Source organism: Neocloeon triangulifer, unplaced genomic scaffold, assembly GCF_031216515.1.
Source record: "Neocloeon triangulifer isolate White Clay Creek 2 clone unplaced genomic scaffold, ASM3121651v1 ptg000014l, whole genome shotgun sequence".
NCBI classification, from domain to species: domain Eukaryota; kingdom Metazoa; phylum Arthropoda; class Insecta; order Ephemeroptera; family Baetidae; genus Neocloeon; species Neocloeon triangulifer.
The window spans coordinates 23,860,163-23,879,203 of record NW_026775556.1 but is presented as its reverse complement, the minus strand read 5'-3'; the positions used below and the strand labels follow the sequence as shown (position 1 = coordinate 23,879,203).

Genomic DNA, 19,041 nt, shown 5'->3' with positions numbered 1-19,041 from the left:
ACCGGTTTTAGATTTACCAGTTTTTGCGAATAAATTGGCTTTTGTTTACTTTTTCATGTTGCCGCTCAGGGAAGACAGAATTTTACGAATTTTAATTTTATTCCCAAGCTGTTTTATTATTTTCCACTGGCCGAGCGTTTGTGAAGCAGTTCTAGAATGAATCCTATGACGTAAGTCGTTAATCTTATTAGATCGAGCACGTTTGAAAGTAAAATGACAAGCTGATGCCATTTTATGACTCTTTTATGTCCACAGAAACATTAAAAATATAGCCAAATTAAGTGAAATCGAGCTAAACAAATCTTGGAGTTCATCTTGGCACGACAAGTACAAGGACAGCGCTTGGATTTTCATTGGAGGTTTGCCTTTCACGCTCTCAGAAGGTGACATCATAGCGGTTTTTTCGCAGTAAGCAATGCAGTAAGCAGAAAAATTATGTAATTCTAAGCATCATTTTTAATTTCCAAGGTATGGAGAAGTTGCTTCAATAAATCTGGTCAGAGACAAAGATACTGGCAAGAGTCGAGGGTTTTGTTTCCTTTGTTACGAAGACCAAAGGAGCACAGTGCTAGCTGTTGATAACCTGAATGGAATCAAGGTAAGGAAAGAATTAAACCAAGCAGAAGATTGTTGCTAAAAATAGAGTTTCTTCGTTTCAGATTTTGAGCAGAACCATTCGAGTTGACCATGTTGAAGAATATAAGATGGCCAAAAAGAGGAAAGACGGAGAGCCAAGTAATGATAACACACAAATTCTCACAAAACCGAGTGTTGGTTAGTACTGAAAAAATTGTTGTTGCTTCTCTTATCTGTTTTTTTTTCTATAGAGCCGTTAATTCCTAAGAGGGTCGAAATCAAGGAGGAAAAACCTGAGAAGAGTGAAAGGAAAAGGCACTCGAAGGACAAGAAGAGTAAGAAAGACAAGAAAAGCGACAAGGACAAGAAGAAAAAGAAATCAAAGAAGCGAAAGAGAAGCCGTTCGTCATCTTCCTTGTCTTCTTCATCCGATTCCAACTAAGCTAAACATAGTTAAGGTAAATTATAGAGAAATATGAAACTTTGCACAAAAATTCAATTTGTATTTTTAGTTTTTATACCCAGAAAGTCAAAAAGCCAACAGTTAGGCACTTGATCAATAAATTAGAAAATTTTCATTATTAAATTATATGATAAAAGTTTAATGGGTTAATTTTAGACCACTCAAACTATTATGGAAATTAAAAAAATTGTACCTTTTTAGCTGTATTGGCCCTTTAAACAAAATAAGCCAAATAATTATGGAACAAATTTTTAAATCAAACAAATACCAATAACAATTTAAATTTGTTCCGTGGCTGGTCAAAGTTAAATAGATTTGATCACATTAAACTTTTTTTCTATTTTATAAGGGTAAAAGCAACAACGCCTAAGCAAAATATTTTTCAATAAATCCATTATTTTGATTTTTTAACTTAGAAGTTTCAATTTTTGTACTTAAATTTAATTAAGCTACATATCTCTTCAGCCATTAAATTTTTTACTGAACTCTTTCCACAATTCCACAGTAAATTTCAACGTCAAGCCTCCAGATAATTCTATTTTTCCTAATTTAATTAGAGCGATCTGAAATCGATTTATTTTAAAGTTTAATTTATATTCTTCAGGTGGATTTTAAGCTCATTAAAAAAAATTCACTTAAAATTGTCAAATGTCTATTTTTTGAGAAAATTGGTATGTAATTAATACCCTCAGTGACCTGCTCTATAAAATTACATAGAAATAAATTGTCCCCAAAATAACTCAGTTTTAGCTAATGGGCTTGTATTGTATAATAATTTAGTTAAATGCGCTTTGTTTTGTCCACTACACATTTCCTTGCGCCTGTAGGATTTGTATGTATGCAACCGGCACGACTCGCACCGCGCTGACGAGATAGATAAATATGCTTGGCACGCGATTTACTCGTAACTCGCGCTCGCTCACGTATGGGACAAGAATGTATTATTTGGCAACACGGCTAGGCAGGCACTACGATGATGGTAATTGCGCCGCCGGCAGCTGGAAGGAAGAAGCGGTGCAGTGCACTCGTGATACTTGATTTTTCAACAACAGCCGGCTCAGTCGGCACCGCAACTTCCTGATAATGTCAGCTCGGCCGAGCCGCACATGTATTTGCGATTAGTTAGCTGCATTTAATCGCAACAGGGGCCTTCTGTGTCAATGTGACGACGACGATCATTGCGCGCATTGAAAAAGGAGCTTTCCAGAAAAAAGGTTGCTTGCTGCATGTTATGTTATTATTTTTTTAGGGGGGAATAGGTAGATCGCTCTTCGTGTCAGCAGCGACTACCCTTGTGTGAAGAATCACAACCACCTCAATGACCAAATATTCATTTATCTGCCACTATGTAAATTGTATTTTCTAAAAAATACTAATTTTATCTGAGCTATTTAAACATTTTCCATTTAAATATCTGTTGAGTAAATTTTTACACTCTAAATTTTTTAATTTATTTGAATACAATTTTGTTTATTTGCTAGAATGCAATGATTCATTACTGGCTAGCATTTCTTTTAACGAACATTAGTCCTTGTAAATTTTAAAAATCTGTTTTTAATTTTTTCCTCTAAAGAATTTCAATTTTTTTGAGCCTCAAATTTGTGCCCCATTATTTGAACATGTTGACAGGAATAATATAACAAACAGCAGATGTTAAATAGCAGCAGTTCTGTGCTCTCGATCTATTTCTGAGCGTCTATTCGTGACTCCAAGAGCTATTTGAATAATTCGGTCCCAATTTGCTTCACAGATCTCCCAGCATTTTGGAGCGGCTTGATGAGGAAGTACAAGTACGTTCGGGTGCTGGCCTTGGTGCTGGTGCTCGCCTCGGCCGCCTACATCCACCACAGCTGGGTGCTAAAGACGTTCTACAACAAACACATGGAGTTCGTCAAAAACGACCTGTCGGGCAGGTGCAAACTGCCCAACTACGACCCCTTTGATCCCTCCATCCGCAAGTACATAGTGCAACCTTGGCCTAAGATAGACTGCGCCTCTTCGCAACTGCCGCTCACTTTCGTGGACCACAAGGGTCGCCTTCAGGTCAACAGGACGGCCGCAAAGCAGTACTACGGAGAGGTGCAGTGCAGTGTTCAAAGAGTTACCAGGAAATCAGGGGATGATGACCACATTGACCTTGGACCCCCAGAGGTACAATGAAATTTTAATTTGTAAGATTTTCCTAGTTGATAATTTAAAAAAATGCAATTGGTATAATTTTATAAATCTGTTTTGAGATATATATTAAAAATAAAATTTAAATCTGTTTATAACTAAATTAACAATTTTGTTATCTACAGGTTATAACTGGGGACGAGGCGTTAGATTTTGAATTCAGCCTAGTACATTGTGTTGAGTTTCCGTCTAAACGGGTGATTTACGAGACTGGTTACGCCAAAATTGTTCCTGTGCCACACGAGCAGTCTGCAAAAAGTCAACAGGCAGCCAAAGAAGGCAGACTCAACGTGGTGGTACTCGCCCTCGAGTCCATGTCCAGACTCAACTTTATGAGGCAACTGCCCATTAGTCACGAATTCATTACAAATGAGCTTGGTGGCGTTGTCATGAAGGGCCTCACAAAAGTATGAAATATCGTCAAATTTATAATGAAGTATTCCTTAATTTTTTTTTTCTTTTCAAGGTTGGTGACAACACCTACGCAAACATGGTGCCCTTCCTGAGTGGTCTGGCCGCGGGATACGCAGAAATGAGCCCTCGCTTTGGCGACGGCAACACTCCGAGCGGTTTCTCGGATGACCTACCAGCCACATGGAAAAACTTCTCAGACGCCGGCTACCTGACCATGTTTGCTGAAGACGACGCTTCCATCACCATCTTCAATTACATGGCCACTGGCTTCAAAGACCCGCCAACCCACTACTACATGAGGCCTTTTTGGCTGGCCATGGACCAGCAGAGCCGCTGGGCCTGGGACAGCAGATGCTACGGACACATTCCAAAGTTCAACTTCCTCTTCGACTACATGGAAGAGTATCTGACAAAGATGTACGCTGAGAAAAGGGCACATTTCAGCTTCACTTTTCTCAGTCACCTCAGCCATGAAGCTATAAATCCCATTCAGGTAAAAATTCCTTGAAAATTTTGAATTTGCTGATTTAATAAATTTGTAGGTGATTGACGAGGATCTCAAAATGTACCTAAAGAGACTGAAAGCCAAAGGTATTTTGGAAAATACTCTCCTGCTGGTCCTGGGAGACCACGGCAACAGATTCGACTCAATTCGAAACACAGTCATTGGCCGGATTGAGGAAAGAATGCCCTATTTGGCAGTGGTTGTTCCAAAATCATTAGAACATTTTCGGCCTAGTTTAAAGGCAAATGCTGAAGTTTTGACGAGCTGGCACGACGGCTATGAGACTGTAATGGACGTTGCTATGCAGAATTTAGACTTGAAATCTAAAAAGGTATAAATACAAAATTCTCTCATATGTTGACAAAACATACAATTAAGAAAAATGCCCACAATGAAGTGAAAAATTCATTTAACCTAAAACTTTTTGATTAGTTTAAAACAGCCTAAATAACTTTAAACATTTAATTTTTATATATTAAATGTATATTATTGTCTTTGTTTTGCAGTTAAGGTATGGATACAAGGGTTTATCACTTTTTCGTCCCATCCCTGCCAACCGGTCGTGTTTTGAAATCGGCATCCCCAACGTCTATTGCGTCTGCTGGAATGAAGAGCAAATGTCTCCAAATGAAGCCAATGATCTGGCAGCCCGTCTGCTCGAACACACCAACAAATTCGTCCAAGAAAAGGATCTCAAGTCCAAGTGCGCCCCTCTCACTTTAGACAAAGTTGTCAGCGCCCAGAAACTGTTGCCGGCGCAGGGCGTGGCCCACTATCGGGACTTCGTGGTGCACTTCCGGGTGACCATCCGGGCCCTCCCCTCAGGCGCCCTGCTCGAAGGCACCCTGCGGCAGGACGCCTGGTCGGACGCCGTTGTTGTTGGCGACGTGAACAGGATCAACCGCTACGGCAACCAGTCGACGTGTGTCACCCACAAACTGCTGAAGTTGTACTGCTTCTGTGATGCCAAAAGGTAGGACCCCTCTTCTCTTATTAACCTACAAGTAGTGCAACTGCCGGCCTCAAAACTATTTCCAACGGTGCGTGCGAACTCGAGTGCAAATCAATTGATATTCGTTAAGTGAATAAGTGAAGGAAGAGATTTACGAAGCAGTATTCAAATTTAATCAAAATATGGCCACTTCAAGTGCCGAGAGCTGAATGTTGTAGTTTAATATACACTCACGCGATTTTGACTTAGGCATTACCATGACAAGGCTAATTATTATTTTATGATATTAAATATACAAGCCACACAATTTACAAAATGCATGTTGTTCGGCAAGTGTTCCGCTGTACTTTGATGATATTTTCCATTGATATTTGAACCCAAAAAATAAAACTATAACTAGAATGGCATCTTGTACCAATAAAAAGGATTTTAATTTGAATTAAAAAACCAAAACGAAAATTAAATATTAAGGTTCACTTTAGCCAAGATTCAGTAAAAAAAAATCATGAAAAGTCACAAGGAAACAAAATTTAAGTTGAATATTTCATAATTTAATTAAGCAATCAGTTGAAAACAGCATTTTTTTTCTGTTAATCTATTGGCATGCAATTATTTGAAGTTGTATTTTTTGAGGATCTTGCAATGTCAAGCCCGTTGTGCCAAAATCTGTCCCTCAAGGACTTGCGCATGGTCTCATTCGACCACACGCACAGCCAGAAAACAAAAACCCCGCTTAGACAATTGGCCGAGTCGGTGATAAACCAAATTGCTTTCTGCCCTCCGACGGCCCAAGAAATGATTTCCATGAACCACGTAAAGCCCATCAGGAAGAAAAGCTTCACGTACAACCTGAGCCTGTTCCTTTCATTTTGATTGTGAACTTGACTGTCTCCCCTGCGTAGCATTCCTTTCGTTTCTCTTTGGTAGCGCCGCAAATGCCACACTGTCTTTCCGAACAGATACGAGTTGATCAAGAGCAGAATGGAAATTGGGCCGTCAAAATACAGGAAATCGGACCAAAAACCTGTTCAGTTTAAAATTTAAAAAAGGATTAATTCAAACAAAGAAAATTTAAATTTTCAGACATGCAAATATTTAAATTTGGAATTGGAAAATTATTATATAATCTTGTTTTAAAATATTTCAATAATTACCTTGGAACCAGCAGCGTTTCAATCCTATTGCTGGACTCCAGGTTGGATTTTGAGTTTTCATGTCCAAGAAAACAGTCAAGACAAAAAAAGCTAATGGCGAGCACCAACCGTAGATGAAGAAGGCGCGAAATTTTCTTTTGTGGCTTCGCAACATTGATCTAAATTTCATCAATTATTATGAATCAGTATTTTTTTTCTTCAATTAGCATTTTTTTTTTACCCGGCGAAAGTTAGATAAATGTCAATGCACATGACGTTCATCCAGAAAAATGACGCCATCAAAAAGTAGTACATGATGTAGGCTAAAAACATTCTTTTCAAATCCGTATCATGCAGAAAAGAAAAAATTATAAATTACCAACGATAACGCAAATGTCGGCGTGGCTCTTTTCGCCGGTCAAGTATGTAATGGTCAGGCAAACATAAGTAACTAGCAAACTTCCGGACTGGCAGACCACGGCTTTGCTGTGAATCGAGTTGCGTTCGGGTGTAAGAATAAACGCCAGCAAAGTCAGTGTCAGAAAAATTGCACTCAAAATGAATAACGCGGGGTAAATTTGGTATTGGAGTTTTTCTGTTTCTGGAGTATTTGATGTTTCCTTGCAACCCATCATTATTTTTTGGCCTTCTTTCTGAAAATCAGATCCAATTATTCATGTTATTATTAATTTAAATTTAATTGCTACGTGTATTATTTATATTAATCAATTTAAAATTTTAATAAGATTCAATTTTTGGGTTTTGATGTAAAGTAAATTTAAAAATTATATAAATATTTTATTAATTAAAGTGGCGTTATTAAAATTTTGATCAAATTTAACAGCTTAATTAAAATCTTATATTATTACAAGTGGTGGCATCAGGCAATACTCGTGGGCGGTGGTCAGTTGATGTTGTTTCACAATGTCAGGGTGCGTCGAGTAAATCGATCCGTTTGACAAAATCCTGTATTCGTCCATTTCATTATTCTCCGGGTCCAACATGAAGCCGCCGCACTCTGCCTCGTACACCACTCCAAAATGCTTATTCATATCCACCTTTGTCACATTCTCTCCGTCCCAAACGTGAATCCATGCGGTTTCTACAGGGCCTTGAAGAATCGTGAAATTTCCACGTTTAGCCTCAGCTTCAATAGTAAATAATAAATAAATAAGTTTAAATTTAAAAAAAAAATTATATATTTTCCTACCAATGCTGCACTGACGGACGCACGGTCCATTCAGACAGGGGCATGCCCACCAGAAACCTGTCCCTCGCCAGTAGGTGCCACTCTGGAATTTAGTGCCGTCCCTTGTTTCGAGAGATCCGTCTCTCATTACCGTCCCATGCGGCACTTTTGTCCTAGTCCGCTTGTCACAGGGATCGGTGCCCTGAGCTAGGCAGAGACCTCCGAGACAAAGGACGAGGACGATTCCATGTCTGTGCATTTCGAATGCTCAATTGCAAAGACTATTCTGGCAACAGCCTTTTTATAATGAGCTGCAGTGACGGCCCAATAGACGTGAATCACTCTAAAGTAATGGTTTTCGGTTTTCCTTAACCTCAATCATTTTAAATATAACTTCTGAACAAAAAAATCTAATTAAAATAATTACTTACTCTACTTGTTAGTTTAGTCACTTTGATTTTGAAGTTTTGGTGAACGAATTTTGGAACATTAGCAAGAAAAATAAATAAAGCCACGACAAAAACAATGAAATAAATAAGTAAATCGATCAATGTTGAAGAATTTTATGTTGGCATTATAGAATGGACAATTAAACTAAGGAAATATATTTTTCCTCTTATCTGACCATTTTATATTAATTTTTTCCCCATAAAACCAAGTGCTTGTTTGCCAGAACGCTTTTGCGTCACGTTTATACAATTTTATTGAAACACTTGATAAGTTTAACAGAAAAATAATGACCGCATGAAAAATACAATTACGGTAAATTATAATTATCATATAAATTTAAAAAAAAAAACACTTTTATAAAAACCGGCATTTGCGTTTGAATGTTTCAAAATGCATTTTGCATGGTTTTGCAACCAATTTTGAAATTGGTTTTTTTTTAAAATATTAATTTGTTAATTCTCTTGCAACAAATCAACTTAATTAATTTTTGAAACATTAATCAAAAAACGGTATTTTTTGCAATTACTTGTGAATTTGTATCAGCTTTTAATCAATGGTCAAACATTTTATATAAAAGTAGAAAAATTACAGTTTTTTATAAATTGTATTGAATTCATCACAATTTTCTTACCAATTCCACGTGTCTAAATTGTGAGAATTTTTTTCAAATTGATATAATTTCAACCCAAATTAACAGACCATTTCATATACTTTAGTTTTATTGCACAAATCAAAATTAAAAAAAGCATACAAATGATATCAAGAACAGTCACATAAAACCACTTCTCATCAAGTTAAAAATCAATTAATTATGAATTAAAATAGTTCGTTTATAAAAATGGAACTTGAATTACTTTGAATAATTATGTGCTAGTAGCGTCGAATGAAAAAAACTCTAAATTTTTTCCGTCATCGAGGACAAAAAAAAGTTACTTCAATGCTGAAATTTTAAATTCTTCATCATCGAGAGTAAAACAATAATTTCATCATCGAGGGTAAACTAGTCGGAATTACCAAAAGGATTAAAATTGCTTTTCGTATTGCCTTGCACGCATCACCAAAGTCTGATAAATGCATAAATGGTTTAGAAGGATGCAAATTAATGCCTGGCTGAGTTTTAAAAATATGTTGGATACACTTACCATTATAGGAAATTTTTTACTGAGCTCTATATGAAACGTATGTAACTAAACTTGCTTCAGCAATTCCAGCAATCAAGAATAATTTTTGAATCTCTGTGTCACGAATAATACATATTTTATAGAAATTCCTAATCAATAACAACTTACTGACAAAATTGGCCCATTTGGTTAAAACAATCCAACAAATATCTCTATTGATCTCGACAGTGATAATGCGATAATGCACTTTTTGTTGGAACAATAAAATTGGTATGAGAAGTAAAAAATATTTTAAATAAAAAGAGCAGAAGAAAAGCGCGCAGCGAAATTGTTGTTGTGTCAGAAAGGAGCGACATTTTTTTGTATGGCCTCTGCTTTTTGTGTGTAAGTATACCTGATGCCTTTCAGGAAGAATAAGAAAAAAAGGCAATCTTCTCAATTATAATTATACAATTTGGTTCTGTTGTCATTTCTAGGGTTCAGTACAATTTACTGCATGCTGGGCAATACGCTTTTTTATACACATACATTTAAATGCCACACAGCCAGAAGAGACAGAAAACCTATAATAATTATAATTCTTATATAGGGAGTGAAAGTCTTCGGAGTTTGCTGTTTAGCTTTGATATTATACACGGCTTATTGGCACATCTGGAGGGCTGAGGAATTGCAGCAGAAATTCGAAATACCGACAAAAATTTCAAGACTTTAAAAATTCAGCATTCAGTTTTGCTTGGAGTTTCAAATGTTAATTTCCTTGTTAATGATCATCATTCACCTAACCCTTGATGTATGTACATGATATCATAATATACTCCTAAGACTTTACCAGTGACCACCGAATTCACATAATACGCTTCAAACAGTGGAGGAGGCGTTATTATTAACTTCATTATATTTGGCAATGGGAACTTTTGTTCACGCTCACGCTGTTGGAAACCCTATTCAAAGAGAGTAATACAAAAATTAATGCTAAACCATATTAGAGCAAAATAAATATCCAACGTACTCCTCTTGCAATTATTCGACTTGAGATGAAATGTTGTAAGCGGACGTCGAGGCTGTCAATCCGGAGCTGGCATCCGGTTCCGGCTTAATTGTGCTCAGTTTCATTTTCCCCTTTTTCTTGGGCCAAAATTTGTCCCTCAACGCCTGGCGCATGGTTTTGTTGGACCAAACGCAGAACCAGAAAATGAGCACCCCGCGCAGACAATTGATGGAGTCCGTGACGAACCAAATCGCGTCCGGGCCGCCGATGGCCCACGAGATGATTTCCAGAAACCATGTGCACCCCATCAGCAGAAACAGTTTGACGTACATGCTGAGTCGGTCCTTCTCGTGCTGGTTTTGTTTGTGGACGTGGCTGTCGGCGGTCGACAGCATCCTGCCCGTCTCCTTTCGCATCTTCCACAGCCGCCACACTGTCGTTCCAAACAAATACGAATTGAGCAACAGCAGAGCCAAAACTGGTCCATTAAAGTAAAGGAAGCTCGACCCAAAACCTGAAAACATTACAAATTAAATAAAAAAAAATGGGACTTTCAAGGGGGATGTATTTTAATAATTTGTTAAAAATTAGTAAAAATTGATAATTATTCAAATTTTTCAAAAATTATCTTCCTAATCCATAAAATTACACCATGAGGATTGTACATTTTTAAAGGTTCCTTCATTTGGAATGTTTTAGCTTAATTTTTGAAGTATTTCATCTTTTGAGGAAGAGATGAAATTAATTAAACTATTTTTTTTATCTGATTTTCTTATTTTTTGTCATGGAATTTTTTTTAATAATTTTAATATTGTATTAAATCAAACCATTTTGTTATGTTAAATTACAAATAATTACACTTATTGTTAGAACAAATGGTTTCTTTAACTTTTTTTTTCGAAATTTTTTAAGAGGATCAGGAAATTTTTCCTAGAATTACTAATTTACTTTGAAACCAGCAGCTTTTTTGCCCAATTCCAGGACTCCAGGCTGGATTTTTAGTGGTTCGGTCCAAAGCCACTGTTACAATGAAAAGCGCAAGTGGGGTGCACCACGCGTACAGCGAGAAGACGCGAAACTTTCGATCGTGTGTCCGCAGCATCGATCTATAATATGACGTTAATTTTCAAATTATTTTTGTGACAATTAAAACAAAATACCCGCTGAAAGTCAAATAAATGTCGATGCACATCACGTTGAGCCAGAAAAAAGAGGCCAACAGGAAGTAATAAGTGATGTAAGCTGCAGAATAACAATGTACGAAAATTTTAATTAAAAAAATTAAATATATTACCAACAACAATGCAGACATTTATGTGGCTTCTTTCTCCGGTCAAGTATGTAATCGTGAGGCCAATGAACGTTATGAGCAAACTTCCGGACTGGCAAACGACGGATCTGCTGTGAATCGTGTTGTGGTCGGGCGTCAAAACGAACGCCAGCAGAGTCAGAAGCAAAAAGATTGCGCTCAATATGAAAAACGCCGGGTAGATTTTGAATTTGAGGTTCTGCATTGTGCTTTCTATTACATGTGAACATATCATGACGGTTTGCAGTTTTCCCTCCTAAAAATAAAAATAATAATTTTTCTATTTTACAATTATAAAAAAAATTAATTACGTGAGGGATCATGCAGTATTTTTCAGCCGTGTCGTGGCGGATTTCATCAGAAATATTGGGGTGCGGGAACTTGATCGATCCATTTGCAAGAATATGAAATTCGTCTAAAGGTTCATATTCTGGTTCCAACGGGAAAGCCTGTTTGCATTCAACCTCAAAAACGACGTGGAAATATTTGTTCATTGGAACCCAACGGTCCCTTCCGTCCTCCCAAATTTGGATCATGGCGGGTTGTCGGGCCATCGACAAATTAGCCTTTCTTGCCAGTTCTTTTTTTAAAAAAAATTTAATTTTAAATATTCTTGTATTGATAAAATTGTACCTGCTTGGCATTGTCGGACGCACGGTCCCAACAGGCACGGACAAGCCCACCAGAAATTCTTCTCTGGCCAGAAAGTTCCCTTCCGGTACGTGATCCCATCCGGCGTTTGAAGCGATCCGTCCGTTGTAACCAATCCTTGAGTAACTTTGGTTCTCAAAGGTTTCTCGCAAGGTTTGCCGCCCCACACGAGGCAGGGCCCGCTGAGGCCCAAAAGGGCGATGAAAATCCAACGCCCAAACGTAACCATCGCCCAACTGCGAGTGTGCGTCAGTTTTCCTCATCTAAACCAAATAACGATGCGTCTGCTTCCTTTCGCATTACACAATCAAGCCGCAGTATCCGTAAGAAAGTGTTTCATTTTTTCACTGTGCTGACTGGTTTTAGCAATAATTTTTTTCTCTACAATACAGCGTTTGGGACATTCATTTTTTAATTGATAAATAATTTTGAAATTATATTTGTCTTTATTTGAGGATTTTTAGGATATGTGTATATAAAAATCATTAATAAAATAAGACGCTAATCCAGTTTTGTTAAATTGTATGATTATTAAACAACAAAACTTCAAATGATATATTTTTTAATTTAGAAATATTAAAAAAAAAAAAATCAGTTACGAGTGTTGAAAGTCCAATGCGGGGGTTTTTATGGAAGAAATTGACACTCAAGGAGATGATCGTGGAAGTGAAGAGATTACTGGCTTTTTCCTCTCGTTGTAAAAATTGGTAAAGATATAGAATGCCATGCCTATTACTGGCTCTTGGCTCTTGGCAACTATAATTTGTACATATTTTATCCTTTTTGAGGAGCAATTTATAAATGAGTAGAGGGAGACAAATAAACTCCCAGGCGGCAATTTTCTTTTTTTTTAAAGCAACCTGTTTGGCCTTGAGGTTGCTTATTATCGTGCAGTCTTGGAAGCGGACTAATTTGATAATTTAACGTTACAGCGCTGGGCAGCGTGAAATACTTACTCAATTTCATCAATATCAAAGTCATTGTGTAAATAAAATTAATAATGAAATCGTCCATTCAGATTTGAATAGAATAATGGTTTTTAATATTGGGGAGATTATTACTCGATTGCAGAATTCCTGTAATAATGCCACTGGTTTTAAAAGAATCGTTTAAAAAAATTAAAAATTAAAATCTAGAAACGCCTGCACGTTGTGAAATTAGGCAACCAGCTGCACAATAAAATGAACCTATACATGAGCCAATTTTATTTCATTTTAAATGTTACAATGTTTTTCGAATAATTAACTATGTATTGTTATTTTTTGTACGCCTTTTAATTTTAAAAATCACTAAAAGATTGTCTCAAATATATGAGCAACTTGAAGTTTAACTTGAATATTATTTTACAGTTAAATTATTATATTGTACATTTGATTAATTGGCAGATGAGTCAGGCGAAATATACAGACACACATTTTGGTGGATTTTTTTGAGTGAATATTTTTTCATAATTTTTTTTTAATTCCAATTAATTTTCATACCTCCTCTCACCCTGAAATATGTAATTACATCCGTTCGCCAAACAACATTGAAGGATTGATGGTGGGGCGAGAGTGGGGCTCATTGGCGAATGCACTTTGCACTCGCAACTGATATATAAGTGCCTAAAGGTGGTGAGTGCGTGCACTCTCCGCGGGTTGCAATCGAGGTCAGTGGCCCTCAAAAATTCAAGGGCGACGTGTACTTGTCGTTTGCGTGCTTTTGCCCAACAGCGATCGGCCGCGTGCCTTGAATTGGATCCGAGATTTTTTTCTGTCGGCATTACGAACGTAACTGTCACTTTTAATTTACCCTCGCGGGCCAATTCCGGTGGGACTTCTGTGCCCCACTCTCTTTCCCAAACGGGTTAAACTGACTCGGTTCTTCCCAACCTTCTAGGTGGCCTTTGGGGAGTTTTCGTGTTGACTGAACGGTCTTGCGGAGCCCTCTCGGGGCGTCTCATACCAAGCCCGACACTTGACCACCACCCAGGGTGTTCGGGCGACCTCGCCAATTGGGTCGCGCCGCGAGTTACCTGATTCCTCGTAACGTTAATAAAAAATGGTAAAATTGCATTTCTAAAAACTTGTAAATGCTTGTGAAACTAAATTTGAGCAACAGAGAAAAGAAATTTTGATTAAGAAATAATACAAATAACTGTTTTATTTTTATTTTTTTATTTTTTAATATTTTAAGAAATTAATTTATAACAAATTAAGCCCGCTGGCGGTACTGTGCGTTATTGGCGTTATTGGAGCGGAGAATGACGCCAAGTGGTGAGGAGAGGCCGCCTCGGGAGCAAAGTTCACGCATCCCGAATTTGAATCAGTATAGGAGTCGATTACATGCAATGAGTTATGAAACTGAGCAACTGGCAAACACTCGGTGTGGCGGGAAGGGATGTGCGGGCCTTGCTTTGGAGGTGACGTCGCCCACTTGCATGTGATTGTCTCCAGAAGGGCTTTGCGCATTAATTTATTTGACCAGACGCAGATCCAAAAAAAGATCACCCCAGACAAGCAGGATGGCATGTTTAGTATGAGGGTCCAGTAATACTGGTATGGGCCCTCGACGAACCGTGAGATTACTTCCGTGAAATACCATATCACGCTTAATAATACCAGACTGAGGAAAAATTTAATAAATAAGGTCAAGCGTTCCACGTTCTGCCAAGTAATTTGGTTGCCGTTGTGCACCTGGCTGTTACTCGAATGCAGGTCGCGTCTCAACACTTTGTATTGCTGCCACAACTGGATGGCCGTCACACCAAAAAGAACCATGCTGATGACCAGTAAAACGGACACTACTCCATCAAAGAAGAAAAGTTCTGATAGTAAACCTGAAATTTTCAAAGTTTGATTTCAAAATTTCTTTGTATGGATTTTTGAAATAATTCTTTTGCACGTAAATTTGGTGTTACAATTGAAACATTTGCATCACCCATGGCAACCTTTGCGCATCTCACTTTCAAATGAGTGGAAAGCACCCAATGAAAGGCATTATGCTGCGTAAATTGTACTAGCGCAGCAGCTTTTTGAAGTGGCGGGAAAGGGACGCGCAAACATTGATCCATGGCTTAAAAATTATCACCATATAGTAACACGATTTTTGTAAAAGTCTTAGTTTGCAGTACAGATTAAGTGTATAATAAAATTGAAAATTGAGATAAATTTACCTTGGAACCAACATCTTGTCTTTCCAATATTAGGGCTGAGAGGTCCACGAGTAGTAAGTTGGTCGGCAAGGATCATAGCCAATGTGATGAAAAAAGGAATGCCCCAAGCGTAAATTGACGCCTGCCAATATTTTATTTCCACTGTTTGCGTTAAACTCCTGCAAGTATATAAAATTACAATGTATAATATAATTTTCAATTGAAAATACATATGAATTTGTTAACGGAGTCATACAATACATTTGCATGTACATACTATAGTGGAAGTATATAATTCAAATTCAATCTACAACACGTGGTATTAATATACATCATACTGCATCATACATTATGATCCATATACATATTATACAAAAATGTGAATCTTCATTTGCATTTTTTGGCAAAAAAATCGTGTCATGAAGTTGAAATTTCAAAAATAGAGAAATTATTGTTAAAAATAAGAATCAAAATTAACTTCAAAATTTAACTAACAATTTTAAAATTTTAATAAATAACAAGAGTTGTTAAACGGCCTATGCCGCTCACTGTGTTTGCAAATGCCTAATATTGATATTTTTTTTAAATTTACCTGAAGGTCAAGTAAATATCGATGTACATGACGTTGAGCCAAAATATGGTCGCCGTCAGAAAATACGTTGTGACATAGGCTGGAAAAGAATTGGCTTTTGAAAATGTATAAAGGAGAACAAATATTACGAAAAATATGTGGAGGGTTTAATGTAGGCGCGTCGTGTTTTTTCAAAGGTTGACAGCGCGTAAGCTATTCTTCCTAGCAGTCCCCTAAATGGAGAATGTATGAAAATAATTGCGTCGCGCGTGCTATAGAGGTTTCCGATGTAATCAGGAAGAATCGGTTTCCTTAAAAATAACAACGCCACCAGTATATAAACCCCTATTGAAGGTGCCGGAAGGTGTGACGCAACTGTCTCTTTTTGCATAGAGAGATTGTTTTATTTGTTTTAAAAAACTATGCTGAACACTGTGCTCGTCACTTTACAATTAGACAACAAGAACTTTTAAATTTTGAAAGCTTATTTTTATGAGGAGATTATGGAAGGATACTTTGAAATTTACTTATTCATTAACGTTTCTGAAAAAAAAATATAAAATATCTGTAATAATTTTTTTCACGGTGATTACAAATTAATTGATGGTCGCAGACTAATATTAGTTTGTGTTGTTGATATACCGGTTTAAAAAGAAAATCCAGTAGTAAAAATAACTTACTCGAGGCGACGCAGAACCACATGGTTTTATAAACACCAAGGATGGAACGGATGGACAGGCAGATGTAAACGATGAGCAGGGCGGCCGACTGACAACAAATCGTCTTGTTGTGCAGAGATTTCCGTTCGGCCGATCCGACAAAACAATAGGTCACTAAGGTCAGCAGCAAAAACAGGGTGCTCAGGATGAAGAAAGGTGTGTAGAGGTAAAATCTCAGCGGCGTTTCCGCGTCATCAACACAATCTGTTATCAAAGGTGGCGAGTTATCCTGAGAAGAAAATTAATAAATAAAAGTTACAATGAAATTTAATATCTGAGCAGAAAAATCAAGTGCAATCTATCTTTAGTTTAGTTCCATCATATGTTACTTTGCACAAAGTTTATTGAAATAATTACAATTTTTAAATAATTCTTTTAACTAAAAACAAAATTATAAAAATAATATAAAATATATTCAAAAAGTGAAAAAAAACCCTCATTTTAATATAAAATTAATATTATAAAAATTCATTTATGATTTAAAAATTTACTAAACTTTAAAACGATTAATATTTTAATTCAAATCTAAGGTTTCTATTAATTTGTGGATTTTTTTTATTATTAAAAATAAAAATTCAATTTATTTCAACATTTGAGTGGAAATACTCTATGGTACTCACCAAAGGTACGACACAGAAATATCTAGGATCATAAAATCTGTATTCTTCTGCCACATTCGCATGTGTGAAGTGAAGAGTGCCATTTGCGAGAATTCTGTGCTCATCCAAATCTTCAACCTCTGGATCCAGTAGCACAGGATTAGAACACTTTGAATCTTGGACGAGTTTGAAATGCTCTTTCAGCACAACCTGACGCGAACTGTTGTTCACATCCCAAACCTCGATTGTGCTGTTTAAGTTGAAGGTCACGTTGTAAATTTCTTCTATTATCTTGATTAAATCTGAAATAGAATATGAACTTCATTTCTTTGGCGCAATAATAATTCTCTATTCTAAAAATAGCTACTTTCTGCTATTAAATTACACAATTAAAATGTTATATAATATTGTCAATTTTGCTGTTTATATTAAATTTCACGTCAAACTGCGTCAAGAATCTTGATTAATACTGAAATAATAAAGATCATTCTTATTCTAAGACGATCGATGATTTTTTTTATTAAGAATCATGGAATAAATAGCGATCCTATAATATAAGTGTTTTCTCTATTGAAATGCACTATCCATTCACACAAATTACCAAATTGAGCGTTATTACATTAATTCCCATAATTTATGAAACATAATACATTGTAAACATGTTGTACACGACAGTGATTAATATAATTATTATTTAAGTTTATTTAACAAAATTTACCTTAAAGCGAAGAAAATTCAGAAATCCAATTTTACCGCTATTACAAATCCTTATGCACGGCCCAGTGAGACACGGGCAAGTCCAAAACGACTCTCCGGAGTCTTTCCAAAATGTGCCCTTGGCGTGCAGGATTCCATCCTCAGTTTCAAGATCTCCTTTCGCAGTCACTTTTCCCTTTTCTATTTTGCTGCGAAGATCAAATTCACAAAGTTCAGCGCTGACGACGCCGACGAGCAGCAAAAATTCCACTCCAAACGCTCGCATCTCGCATTCAAACTGAGCGCAGACTGATCTTTCTGCGGCTCAAGGCCCTGTTTCTATGGTAAAAGTTACCGATAACCCCACTTATACATCAAACACAAATTTTTTGGTCCTAGCGATCACATGACGTCACAAACCGGAAGTGCGCAGCCGCCTTCCGGTTCGAGCAATCGCGTCCGAATCGTAAGATTTTGTTTTATTTTTAATTAATTTTACGCGACTGTCAGTCAAAATCATGTGTCATTTTCAGATGCAAATTTTCAAGATAAATCGAATTCTGTACTTACTTTTCAAAAATTAGAAGTTAAATTAATTTATTTTGATAAAAACTGAAAAAATCAGGCTCATTTTTCATTCAAAGCGACCTGCTGCAAATTTTAGACGGAGAGCATGGATGTTTACATTTTTTTCTCGCTTCTCAATGAAATAAACTTTTGAACTGTCCATGTCAAAAGGCAGCTATCCAACCTTACGGGGTATAAATCGGCTCTCAAACTTATCAAAGTATGCACTTCCGGTGACTTTTGTCGGTAGGGGACCAACAGTACCGCAGACCAACAGTACCGCGGCCTCAGAGCGGTAAAGAGTACCGCGCTAACGCAGTAGTGCCAACGTTTGTGGCGAGTAAAAAAATCACGTTTTGAAAAAGCTTAAATTAAAAATGAAATTTTAAGCAAGCGAATTTTTATCTCCTACTTCATCATTTTTTAAATGAAAACAATTAAAAATCAGTAACCTTTATAAAAAAACTATAATAAAATAATTTTCGTAAGTGAGATGAACAACTCACAGTAAATATAAATAATTATAAAAATTAAAAATCGTGCATCATATTTCTTAATATTCAGATTTTTTATATTTTTTTTTACGAAACGCAATTAAAAATTTAATTAGTCCGCGCCATCCCACAGGTGAACTATAATGTTTTTTTATATGGTGTAATTATACATATTTCGGTCAAATGACTCCTCTCAATAATTTTGTTTATGGATTTATGCTGCACCAAGAGCATTGCATATTTCTAATTTTTAAGATTATTTAGGGGCTCGGCAGCTGCCTTTACTGGAATCGATCGGAGTGAATGGTTATAAATGGCAAACGGACAGATTGTTTA

General features: G+C 36.5%; 5 protein-coding genes across 7 annotated transcripts; 2 read left to right on the top strand and 3 right to left on the bottom strand.

Moving 5' to 3' along the window:
• The first annotated feature begins 9 nt into the window (after positions 1-9).
• LOC132202038 (RNA-binding motif protein, X-linked 2) lies at positions 10-1,418 on the top strand. Its single transcript, XM_059628676.1, has 5 exons — positions 10-170; positions 256-408; positions 469-598; positions 660-774; positions 828-1,418. The coding sequence occupies exons 1-5, from the start codon at positions 157-159 to the stop codon at positions 1,016-1,018; spliced, it is 603 nt and encodes a 200-aa protein (XP_059484659.1). The 5' UTR covers positions 10-156; the 3' UTR covers positions 1,019-1,418.
• On the top strand, positions 893-5,517 carry LOC132202032 (uncharacterized). Of its 2 annotated transcripts, none has more exons than XM_059628667.1 (6): positions 893-1,034; positions 2,790-3,190; positions 3,340-3,621; positions 3,681-4,121; positions 4,171-4,464; positions 4,640-5,517. In XM_059628667.1, exons 2-6 carry the CDS (start codon positions 2,816-2,818, stop codon positions 5,108-5,110), a joined length of 1,863 nt encoding a protein of 620 aa, XP_059484650.1. In that variant the 5' UTR covers positions 893-1,034; positions 2,790-2,815; the 3' UTR covers positions 5,111-5,517. The 2 variants fall into 2 exon arrangements, with proteins under 2 accessions (XP_059484650.1, XP_059484649.1); XM_059628666.1 differs by lacking the exon at positions 893-1,034 and adding an exon at positions 1,872-2,253.
• Positions 5,518-5,569: 52 nt separating this feature from the next.
• LOC132202036 (G-protein coupled receptor Mth2-like) lies at positions 5,570-8,300 on the bottom strand. Its single transcript, XM_059628674.1, has 6 exons — positions 7,429-8,300; positions 7,088-7,365; positions 6,598-6,871; positions 6,460-6,541; positions 6,240-6,397; positions 5,570-6,109 (listed from the first exon to the last, which is right to left on the bottom strand). Exons 1-6 carry the CDS (start codon positions 7,664-7,666, stop codon positions 5,676-5,678), a joined length of 1,464 nt encoding a protein of 487 aa, XP_059484657.1. The 5' UTR covers positions 7,667-8,300; the 3' UTR covers positions 5,570-5,675.
• A 249-nt stretch (positions 8,301-8,549) lies between these two features.
• Positions 8,550-12,392, bottom strand: LOC132202035 (G-protein coupled receptor Mth2-like). The gene is made up of 7 exons (XM_059628673.1): positions 11,909-12,392; positions 11,587-11,855; positions 11,261-11,531; positions 11,127-11,208; positions 10,915-11,072; positions 9,988-10,480; positions 8,550-9,919 (listed from the first exon to the last, which is right to left on the bottom strand). Exons 1-6 carry the CDS (start codon positions 12,153-12,155, stop codon positions 9,999-10,001), a joined length of 1,509 nt encoding a protein of 502 aa, XP_059484656.1. The 5' UTR covers positions 12,156-12,392; the 3' UTR covers positions 8,550-9,919; positions 9,988-9,998.
• Positions 12,393-14,058: 1,666 nt separating this feature from the next.
• Positions 14,059-18,578, bottom strand: LOC132202034 (uncharacterized). 2 transcript variants are annotated; one of them, XM_059628672.1, is made up of 7 exons: positions 17,702-18,578; positions 16,970-17,250; positions 16,311-16,578; positions 15,652-15,730; positions 15,081-15,238; positions 14,602-14,744; positions 14,248-14,530 (listed from the first exon to the last, which is right to left on the bottom strand). In XM_059628672.1, exons 1-7 carry the CDS (start codon positions 17,928-17,930, stop codon positions 14,381-14,383), a joined length of 1,308 nt encoding a protein of 435 aa, XP_059484655.1. In that variant the 5' UTR covers positions 17,931-18,578; the 3' UTR covers positions 14,248-14,380. The 2 variants fall into 2 exon arrangements, with proteins under 2 accessions (XP_059484654.1, XP_059484655.1); XM_059628671.1 differs by having other exon boundaries at positions 14,059-14,744; positions 17,702-18,576.
• Positions 18,579-19,041: the final 463 nt, after the last annotated feature.